Source organism: Lissotriton vulgaris, chromosome 2_1, assembly GCF_964263255.1.
Source record: "Lissotriton vulgaris chromosome 2_1, aLisVul1.2, whole genome shotgun sequence".
NCBI lineage: Eukaryota > Metazoa > Chordata > Amphibia > Caudata > Salamandridae > Lissotriton > Lissotriton vulgaris.
Genome location: NC_141687.1, coordinates 562,773,874 through 562,785,272, shown reverse-complemented (window position 1 = coordinate 562,785,272; position 11,399 = coordinate 562,773,874). Strand labels below are relative to the sequence as shown.

The window sequence follows — 11,399 nt, the reverse complement described above, 5'->3', positions numbered from 1 at the left end:
TTAAGGGGTGTTATAGTTAGCTGAACATTTCACTCATATAAAACCATTGAAATTCCTCTGTTATAGTTAGTTGTACTAACTGTAACTTTCGCGCCCGCAATCCACTGGTGATGATGTCACATATTACATCATTCATGACATGGTCAGTGACATCACTGATGTCATCACTGCTGACATCTCAAATGATATCACCGATGACAACGCTGATGACATCATCCCCGTGACAATCAGATACGCCTCATCATACACTAGTATAACCTTTCATCACTCACTGTAAAACACAGAGTACCATATTTGAATCCATTGACACAGCAATACAAGTATCTAAAAACCCAGTTAGTGATTCCTAGAGCTACACACACATCTAATCACTTACCTATAGATTCACTCATACATGCTGCCAATGATCAATAGAACACTATCAAATATACTTATACACCTATATCGACATTATACACTAGCACACATCCTATTCACTTGTGCAGTCATCCTACTTACTTATGCAAACAATGGATTATACTTACTTTTAGTCAGCTACACACTTATAGAAACACCACTTCATGTATTCATATAGACAGTAACTCATACTCAGTGTGTTATAAAATTACTATTGCAAGTATACAGTTATCTATATAGTCACTCATGCAATCAATGAATTTTACGTATATTTATTTATATACAACAACTATCACATAAGATGCTTTTCATTTTTTCTACTTTGTTGTACATGTACCATTGAGAAATATATTTGCACATCACCACACCCATAAAGATATTCACTCACCCAAACAACTATTATTACATGTAGTCTTAACGTCATATACCTACTAAATTAACTATTCACATATCCTTGGGAAGTCACAGATCCCCCACCGATTCACACACATATTCACTCTTCCATACAATTAGTCAGTTAACTAATCAATAACTAATATAGTCTTTCACGTATCTAGTAACCAACTGGCGCAGTAGTTTACACAACAACTGACCAAGTAATATAGATATTCATACAGTTTATTCACTATCTAATATATTTAGTGAGACATGATAAATTAGTCAAATAAACAGTCAATCACACTGCTAATAAATTCTCCATCCAAATATTTATATATCCACTGATTCTTCAATGCAGATTGGTGTATATATAATACATATTTAAATAACGAACCAAACCACACTCCCTGAATGATGTCATCAGTGATGTTGTTATCAGTGATGTCATTTGAGATGTCAGCTGTGATGTCATCAGTGATGTCACTGACCATGTCATGAATGATGTAATATGTGACATCATCACCAGTGGATTGCAGGCGCGAGAGTTACAGTTAGCACAACTAACTATAACGGAGGAATTTCAATGGTTTTGTGTGAGTGAAATGTCCAGCTAACTATAACACCCCTGAAACCTATGGTTTTTTTCAGTGAATATATTTATATTCACTGAAAAAACCATAGGTTTCAGGGATGTAATAGATAGCTGGACATTTCACTCATACAAAACCATAGAAATGCCACCGTTATAGTTAGTTCAGCTAACTATAACTTGCTTCCCCGCAATGCACTGCTCATGACATTACATTTTACATCATTCATGGCATGGTCAGTGAAATCACTGATGACATCACTGTTGACATCTAAAATGACATCACTGATGTTTTCTAAGGAGGAGCTTTCAGAGCTTAATGTTGATTGGTTGCGAACTATTGGAAGTAGAAGTGTTGGAAGCCATTTACTTGCTCTCCGCAGAGTATGAGGGACATCTGATTGGTTGACATGTTCTAAGGAGGAGCTTCCAGAGCTTATTGTTGATTGGTGGCGAATTATTGAAAGTAGAAGTGTTGGCCGCCATTCACTTGTGCTCCGCCAAGTAGGAGGGACATCTGAGTGGCTGACGTGCTCCAAGGAGGACTTTCCTAAGCTTAATGTTGATTGGCTGTAAAAAATTCAAAGTAGAAGTGTTGTCAGCGATTCCTTCCCTTTCCGCGGAGTATTAGGGATATTTCATTGGGCAACATGTTCCAATCGCTGGCAACACGTTTACTTTCAATGGTTTACAGCCAATCAAAATTAAGCTTAGGAAAGTCCTCCTTGGAACACGTCAGCCACTCAGATGTCCCTCCTACTCCGCGGAGTACAAGTGAATGGCTGACAACATTTCTACTTTCAATAGTTCGCAACCAACCAACATGAAACTCTGGAAGCTCTTCCTTAGATCACGTCAGCCAATCAGATGTCCCTCCCACTCTGCAGAGGAGAAGGGAATACCTAGCAACACTAGCAATAGTTTGCAACCACTCAACATTAAGCTCAGGAAGATCCTCCTTAAAACATGTGAGCCAATTAGATGTCTTTTCTACTCTGCGGAGGAGAACTGAATGTCAGGAAACACTTCTACTTTCGACAGTTCGCACCCAATGAACATTAAGGTTGTTGTTCTAACGCATCAGCCAATTTAACGTATATTTTGTTCCACGCACACATACAGAACACGCCATACCACATATTAATACATTTCCTGTAACAAAGTGACTCTATCTGTAACAAAAGTGAACACTGCATAATAGTCAAGTCAAGTCAAGTCAAGTCAAAGAATTTATATAGCGCACTACATACCCAGAGGGTCTCAAGGCGCTTAGGGAGGGGAGGAGGATTACTTGTCAAATATCCATGTTTTAAGTTGCTTTCTGAATGCTAGGTGGTTCTGGGTAAGGCGAAGGTAAGTGGGGAGTGAGTTCCAAGTTTTAGCTGCCAGGTATGAGAAGGATCTTCCTCCCATGGTGGTCTTGTTGATGCGGGGTACAGTGGCGAGGGCTTGGCTGGAAGAACGTAGTTGGCGGGAGGGGGTGTAGAAGGACAGTCGTGAGTTGAGGCATTCTGGTCCGATGTCGTAGAGTGATTTGTGTGCGTGGGTCAGCAGTCGGAAAGTGATCCTCTTATCGACGGGCAGCCAGTGGAGGTCTTTCAGGTGGCCAGAGATGTGTTCGTTACGCGGGATGTCTAATATGATCCTGGCTGAGGCGTTTTGGATTCGTTGGAGTTTCTTCTGGATTTTAGCGGTAGTACCTGCGTAGAGGGTGTTTCCGTAGTCCAGTCGGCTCGTGACCAGAGCATGGGTGACTGTTTTTCTGGTTTCGGTGGGGATCCAGCGAAATGTTTTTTTGAGCATGCGAAGAATGTTGAAGCAGGATGAGGATACGGCGCTGACTTGTCTGTTCATTGAAAGTGAAGAATCCAGGATAACGCCTAGGTTCCGTGCGTGGTCTGTCGGGATGGGTGCTTTTCCAAGGGCTTCTGGCCACCAAGAGTCGTCCCATGCAGAGGGGGATGTACCTAAGCATGGGCGAATTTTGCGGATCTCGCGTTCGCGAATTTTGCGGATTTGCGGATTCGCAATCCGCAAAATCCGCGAATTCCCGCGAATTTGCGGATTTTTTTTTTTTTTTGTGTTCGCCCATGTTTCTGCCAGTTCGCGAGGGTTTTTACAATTTCGCAATTTGCGAACTTACCTGTCGGGTCGCAAGTTTTGCGAACTTGTTGTTTCTACATGTCCAGCCTGTTTGGGACACTCTTCTTCATCACTGCCACTCTCTGTCACCACTGCCACTCTCTGACTACTCATGCCACCCTCTGGCCCACCCATGCCACCCTCTGTTTCATCACCACACCCTCTGGTTGTCCAGTGTACATTATTTTCGGCAAAGCAAAGCACACCTTCCCTGCCTCAAGTGACCTGAATTAATTTGGGGCTGATTAATGTGTCACAGAATATTTTTTTAGCTGGCACCTGCTTCCTTAGTGCGCCCTGATTAGTGATCTTTTGCACTTGCTAAGTGCTTTCATTGTTGCAAAATTAGTTACAACACCTGCCCTGCCCCAACTGACAATAATGAATTAGGGGCTAATTAATGTGTCACTGAAAGAATTTAAAGTTCCAGCCTGGCACCTGCTTGTCTGCTCCTTTAGCTGTAAATCAGGACCTTTGTGGCATACAGTTAAGGTCAGAGCAGGGTCACACAATAGTTGCAAGCAGGCAACCGAATTCTGGAGGGCCCCCTCAGGAAGCAATACAAAGAATCGTTACAAATCATGAGGTTGACCTTTTGCACCTGCTCATTGCTTTTGCTTTTGCTGAAATCGTTTTGCGGTTTTTTTCGCGCTATTCGCGGGGCGCGGCGTCGTGCGAAACCGACCGCGGAAGCCGCCAATTCGTGCGAATGAGCATTTTATTTTTTTGCGGCTTGTTGTTTCGCGAGTTTTTTTGCAGTATTCGCGAGCCGCTTGCAGCGCAACACGCGAATTTACCCCAAGGTCGAGTACGGGCGCGGCCATTTTGTTTGCGTGACGTATTTCCGTTTCCGCCCGCTATGTATAATCTCGCGCAGTAAGCGCATTGCGAGTAGAGGTTCGCACGAGATCGCGCGGGAAATCTAGAGGTTCGCACGAGATCGCGAGGAAAATCTCGCGCGAACTGACTTTCGCGCTCGGAAACGGGCGCCGGCCATCTTGTTTTTCATTCATTTCCTGTGTCTGGGCATGGTGTTTAATCCTCTTGATATCTTTCCCATCCTTTGCTTGTTTTCAGTTTTTTTTTTACGATTTTGCTTCTTATCTATCCCTCTCTTTTCCTAGCTGTATATTTTTGTCTTTTCTGCTATTTTTCTTTACTTTTAAACTACTTTTGTAAACTCTTTTCTTTTCTTCTTCCCTATCCTATTCTTTCTTAATTTTCTACTTCTTCCTACCTTACCTGCCCAGACCATGGTCAAGCCAGGCGCCGTGAAGCTGCCCAGGCACTTGAGGGCCGCAGCGGCGGCGGGGAGTAGTGCTGGACCCAGTGGCAGGACAGCAGGCGTGAGATCGAGGGGGGAGCAGGTGACGCGCCGGGAGATATTCAGCCCGGAGGAAGTGGGCGCGCTGGTCTACTTCGTCCAGCGCCGCCTGCCCAGGACCATCGCGGGAGGCGGCAGGATCGCGGCCGGCGGCTACAACATGCGGGAGCGCCGGAAGCGGTGGGAGAAGGTGTGCTGGGCCATATCCCACCTCTACGGGGTCCAGCGCACCTACAGCCAGGTCACCCATCGCTGGACGGACCTCCTGGACCGCGAGCGCGACCTGCTGGACCAGCTCGGCTTGGAGATCCCCGGGCTTGGTGAGTAGTAGTAGCCATTGGCATTTAATCACTCACTACTATGATGTTTTCTCCTGCTCTGTGTTGTTGTATTGCAAATATTTGTTTTTTACATGGAGCAAGCCAATAATGCCGCTGATGACGATTACATTGTAGTTAAATTATATTTCAAAATCTTCTGTGCATTTCAGGTGCACTGCTCTCCTTCTCAGTGGGGTTGCTACTATGCTTATTTGTTTTCTATTTCGTGGTCTCATTGGCCTGAGTAACTATTATGTATGAGTGTACTTAACAGAACTGCGTAATGCTAGACACTAGGGGGCAGATTACATTTACAAGCCCCTTGCGCCACGTTTACGTTGCCTTGCGTGACGCAACAGCGGCGTAAACGTGCCGCATCCCTGCAAGTCATTTACAGCATGACGCATCTAGGGAGATGCGTCACGTTATAAAGCCATGGGCCTGCACCACAATGGGTGCGTTCCTAGTACGCAGGGTGGGCGGTCCAGCGGCTGTGCGCCTCGCAAAATTGCCTGCGTGAAATCTACAAGATTTAACGCAGGCACTTCTGCGACGCTGCTACGTCAATTCAATTCCTTATGTCTGCTCGAAGCAGGCGAAAGGACTGACACAGCATGTAAAGTATTGGGTGGCCCTGAGCATTACTGGAGTTGCATTGCGTTGGCGACGTGACTCCAGCGATGCGCCGCTCTTACGTGACGAGATGCGTCACGCAAGTGCCTACCCTTGCGCCAGGGCGCGCCGCATTGTAAATGAGGCACATCTGCCGTGTCGCAAGGGTAGTTTTGCGTGACGCATTTGATCTGGCGCATCTCTGGAGATGCGCCAGAACGCGTAAGTAAGTATGCCCCTAAGGGGCAGAATTGCAATTACCGTCGCATCCCTGCAAAGTAGCAGGGATGCGCCATTAATTGTGCGGCCCGCTACCACCACCAAACATGGTGCGCCGTATTTGCAATGCGGCGCCCCATGGGCCCAAAACGTCACCGAAGCTTTACTGCTGGAGTTGCGTCGCAACGATGGCGCAGCTCCATCAATGCTCTGGGGTACCCTATCTCCCCAATGCTGGGTCAAGCCGTACGTCTGCTTCAAGCAGGTGCAGGGTTTGTGTGACGCATCATTGTCCTAAAGGTGACTGATTGATATTTTGTAGATTTCCCTCAGCCACTATTAGGATGTGTTCCAGCGCAGGAATGCCCTCCCTTGCGCCGGAACGCCCCCTGATGGCGCAGGGCTTTATAACGGGATGCATCTCCCAAATGCGTCACGTTGTTATAATATTATACGCCGCACCATGGCGCCCTTTTTTGTTTAGCTGCTGCGTCACAAAAGTCACGCAAGAACGGCGCAAAAGAGCCGCAAGGGCTTAAATCTGCCCCTTCCTTTGTAACCCTGACAATAAGAAAAATAGTGGCGGTGGATTGATAGTTTGACTATTTAAATGACTGGTAATGTAGCAGGCAACTGTTAGTGTTGTCACTGATCTGACTGAAATCACAATGGAGTTTGTCTGTCACTTTGCGTCTTGCCTGCGGACTGCTGCCTGCCAGTCCTAGGTGAACGTTTCAGTACTTTGTTTAGTGAGTTACGTGACTTTCGAAGTCACAGGTCCGCAAATAAATGAAAAGTAACCATAATCAATATAATTTCGCGGAAATATTTTGTTATTGTTCTTTTGAAATGTTTGATTTGGTTGACATTGACAAGCAACAATCATCCATGTTTTCTGTTCTTTCTTTCATGTTGTACGTCAGCTCCCCCCAGGGGCGAGAGGAGGACACAGGAGCAGCAGGCGGCGGATGCTGTTCATCAACAGGGCCAGGATCGGGCAGGCGAGGGCTCCTCTGCTGGCCCCAGTAAGTTTTCATTTTAGACTAGTACCTATTTTTCCTAGCGTTCCTCATTTGACTTTTTTCAACATTGTCTTTGCTCTTCTTGTAGACTGTATCTAAATTCTTATCCTGCCTCTACTATGACTCCCTGTGGTATTACTAGATTATTCTTATTAGTCTGTCTGTGTAGCTAACTAAGATTGCACGGTTGGCGAAACTCCCATGATTCTAGTCAGCAATAGCTCTATCAACTTAGTGCAGTCCTCTGGGATTGTCCATAATGTCTTTTGAAGTGTTCTATCTGGACTCATGCTTGCAAAAATTGCAAAACCTTTCGCTCAGTCACTCTAGTCTGGAGGACCAAAAAACACAGATTGTATTTAAATTTAAAAGCTTTATTAAAAGTAAACACATTTATTAAAATGAAGTCATAATAAAACTAAACGTTTAACTGATAATGGAAAAGTGGTTAGTGCTGACGATTAATTGAAGACATTTCTTGTGGTCGAGCCGAGCTCTCACCTGGTTTCAACTTGATCTTGTTGTTAGAAGTTCATCTTCTGTCTGTGTGGAGAAAAATGGTGCGTGTTAAAAAATCAGCCTTCATCAGTTGTGCCAAAAAGTGCAGCAAGACAACCTTCCCTGGAAAAAGGGACATTTTTTTTAACTTTAACGTAGACAGTCACAAATTACATTGTTTTCACATGTCTTCATTCCTAGACCAAATACTAGTGACTAGTGAGTGCTTTATTCTAAGATTCTTAAATGTACTTTGTAGGTGGAACATCTGGTGGCGGGGCCAGTGTGGTGGTGGTGCTCGACACGGAGGCGGAGGGCAATTCATCAGGGGAGGAGGCGGCGGCGGCGGCTGTGAGAGTTGAGACGGTGGTGGCGGCCAGAGGTAAGCTCTTATATATTCCTTACTTATTGAGATTGAAGACTAGCTGGGAAGGCAAGAATATGAGATGCATGGCTGGGTGAATGATGAAGCAATGATGGGTGGAAGGACAACAGCCTGGGTGGGTGACACAGAAACTGTATGTGTCCATATACCTGGATCATGCTACTATCTGACTCTTAGATAGCATATGTGTATCTAGAGCAGGGGTACTCATAGTACGGCCCGCGGGCCGGTGGTGGCCCGGCAAGCCTTCCTTGGCGGTGCGCAGACCTTGCAGACAATCACTGCTCCCCCGGCCCCCACAGAGCAGAGGCTTTTTTGTATTTCACCTGTTAGCGCCCCTGCATCTCCACTCTGACAATCACTGCTCCCCCGGCCCCCACAGAGCAGAGTGGAGATGCAAGGCCACAAAGAGGTGAAATAGAACAAAGCCTCTGCTCTGTGGGGCCGGGCAAGCAGTGATTTTCAGGGTGGAGAAGCAGGGGCGCTAAAACAAACAAAGCCTCAATAATATGTTAATGGTCTTTTAAAGACCTGTTAAGTACTTTGGTGTTGTTGTCTGTGTGTGCGCGTTGAGGAAGCGGTCTCAACCCGGGCTGAAGGCTGACACCGATAGACACACACACAGTGAGATGACAGAGGGAGAGGGAGGGCAGGAGGGAGAGAGAGATGGAGGGAGGGCAGGAGGGACAGCAGGAGGGAGAGAGATGTATGTAAATGCTGGGTCTGGTGGCTCAGTGGATGAGGGCATCTGCTGCAGGGACCTGTGTGCAACCTCATGGTCACAAGTTATCGTTTTGCTTTAGCCCCGCCCCCTCTGACTCCGCCCCCACCAGTGCGGCCCTCGGCCCCAAACTACACTGTAAATGTAGCCCCTGAGAGAAAGTTTGTGAGTACCCATGATCTAGAGAGAGTAGATGGTCAGTGGATGAACTAAGTGTAACTTTGAAGAGCATGTAACACTGCACCCGCACGTCCGTTCCAGTGTAGGAAAGGCAAGGAAAAGAACTTTTAATTTTGTCCAAATACTACCATAAGTAGTAGCAGTAGTTTGTATTGCAAGCACTGCATAGATCCGGTTATTATGGTGGCCACTCCCTACCTCTCTTAATAAGTTTAGTAGTACTCAGTCATTCATGTGTGGATGTATCACTGCCTGTCACTCAATAAAAAGCAAAGCACCTAAAGTCATCCCATATATAAGCAAAAACATCCCATGTGAAGTGATAGATAATCAGATTATTTATCTTCTTCAATTTTCCATTTCTAGTACTCATTTCCACTGTAGGGTGAAAGTTAAATTAATTAAGCAGTAGCCCTTGAGTTGTAACAGAGTATTCTCAGTGCCACCCGTAATAGAAAAGTAAGAGATTCACCACCTGCATGTACTGGACGGGTACAGTAACGCAACGGCAACGCAAGTCTAGGTCACTCCTCATGGCGTGCGTCTCTTTTTCTCGGGTGCAAGTTTACCGCGCTGGCATTATGCCGGCTTGCAGAAAATAACGTACCAATTTTCCAAAACAAGAGACAAGAAGAAGAATAAGACTGGTGTACTTTCATAGTCGACTCCAATGGAAGTCCACAGTGCTCATAGAATTTGTTCCTTAAACTCCCACTAATGTTAGAGCAAGGATGAAGAAGTGTGAGGTTAGATAGATACTGGCCTCAATAGTTATGTAATGCGCTTGCAAGTTGCTAGTTGTACTGCAGCACACATTTCTGCTGAATGATTGAGTTAATCTTAAAGAGCATTGGTTACAGACTATGTCTTTCTTTCTTCATATAGGTTCTCCTTCCAAACGAACAAGGAGGAAGGAGCTGGCTAGAGCGGCCCGGCAACGGAGAATCGAGGCCACTGTTGCGGAATATCGGCGGCTGGTGGCCCTGGAGGACGAGGAAAGTGTGCGGTCGACAACAACAACGTCGTCTGCATCGGCCTCCGTGGCCTCACCGGCTGCCACCCAGCACAGTGGTCCACCGAGACTGAGCCGGGCTGCCAAAGGCAAACGCCACCGCCGAGCAGCAAGGCCAACAGCTGCTTCTCACAGGCCTTGCACCTGCAAGGCAGTGAAGGCACGCCTGCGCCGCACTACCCTGATGGTGTCCCGCCTTCAGCAGGAGCTCGCCTTGCTCCGCGAGGAGCATGATGCCCTGGCCCAAAAAGTTAACAGCATCCACCCATAGTGTCCCTTGCCCCTTTTTTAGAGACTTTTGGGGGGTGGGAATTGGGAGTTGGGTTTTTGGGGACTTTTGAAGGACAATCGTTGGGGTTAGGGAGGGTCTTGCGGGAGATTATTTTGTTAGGGATATAAATATACTTTTTCAAACTTTATCTGAGCATACCTGTTTTTTACTGCTTGCCTGGTGGGTGGGGGTTTAACGTTGACTGTTTTCCTGAAAGTTTAGTTCCATTTTCTTCCTTTAAGTGTAAATGCCCAAATGTTTTCAACACTAAGTGCCTCTCACAGACTAAGTGAAGTGAATCCAAGAGTCCTAGGACTTTAGTAGTACTACCTTCAGTCTCTCGTCTCTCGTACTAATACTCCATTATACCCCCAAACCACCAAACGCTTATCTTACCTGTAATTTGTGTTTGAAAGTAGGGCTAGGCCCAGGGCTGGCTCCACGGGAAACACCGAATAACGTTGGCAATCTTGGTCGGATAAAATTTCCTCATAGCGGTGGTACTAGTGGTGTGACACAGTGGCAGTTGCATGCCTATGAAAAAAAAGAAAATGAAATCTGGTTTGTCCTCCTGAGCAATTCAACGGTACAACTGAGAATATAGCAGGTGACAGAAGTACAGTAGAGCAGTGCCACATTGTAGCCTAACAAATGGTAAAGTATAACTACTAATTCGGTTGAAGTTCTTTCACATTAGCAATGGTTCTTTGTCAAGCAGAGTAAGAATATATCATCGACAACTGTGGAAAGAAAGAATGCGACAGTACAGGGCCTGTGTGGAATTATTGATAACTATATTCAACATAAGGTCTCTGTAGCCAGATACCCGAGAGCCTTGCTGGTCACTATAAATCCATTCACAACAACACTCAATGGGGTTGGTCTGGAAGGTGTCACGTTTACTCCCCGTGATCCAGTCGATGCAAATATGGTTCCACCTCCAAATGTCACCAACACCCAGAAGTGTAAACACAGGGTGTTCGAGGCATTAGGCGAGGGAGAAAAATAACAAACTAAAATAAAAAATGTGGGATGGGTAAAGGTAGGGTCAGCAGGGAAAGGATACCTGTAAGAGAAGACAAGACAGGCATCAGTGAAGTGATGTCCTAACATACAAGGGTACTCTCATATAGTCTCACTAAATAGTCTGCAAGTCTCCCGCCTACTCATGGGAAATGTAGTTTCATAGTACGGTAGGCGCTTAGGGGCTGCGTAACCTGACAGAAGGTATAGTAGATAGAAAAGGAGAAATTGCTTTTTTTCTAGGTGTCCCCTCACTCACCAGGGTTGCCCCTTGGTGACATGCTTCATCATTGGGGCCATCCCAGTC

At 45.9% G+C, this 11,399-nt stretch overlaps 1 protein-coding gene across 1 annotated transcript; it reads left to right on the top strand.

Moving 5' to 3' along the window:
- Positions 1–7,732: 7,732 nt before the first annotated feature.
- LOC147730753 (uncharacterized) lies at positions 7,733–10,602 on the top strand. Its single transcript, XM_086958621.1, has 2 exons — positions 7,733–7,882; positions 9,672–10,602. The coding sequence occupies exons 1-2, from the start codon at positions 7,747–7,749 to the stop codon at positions 10,067–10,069; spliced, it is 534 nt and encodes a 177-aa protein (XP_086814747.1). The 5' UTR covers positions 7,733–7,746; the 3' UTR covers positions 10,070–10,602.
- Positions 10,603–11,399: the final 797 nt, after the last annotated feature.

Excerpts from the sequence above, each read along its gene's own strand:
- LOC147730753 (XM_086958621.1), top strand. The coding sequence starts at position 7,747 with ATGTACTTTGTAGGTGGAACATCTGGTGGCGGGGCCAGTGTGGTGGTG. Across the intron at positions 7,883-9,671 it reads GACGGTGGTGGCGGCCAGAG|GTTCTCCTTCCAAACGAACA; the intron begins GTAAGCTCTTAT and ends TTCTTCATATAG.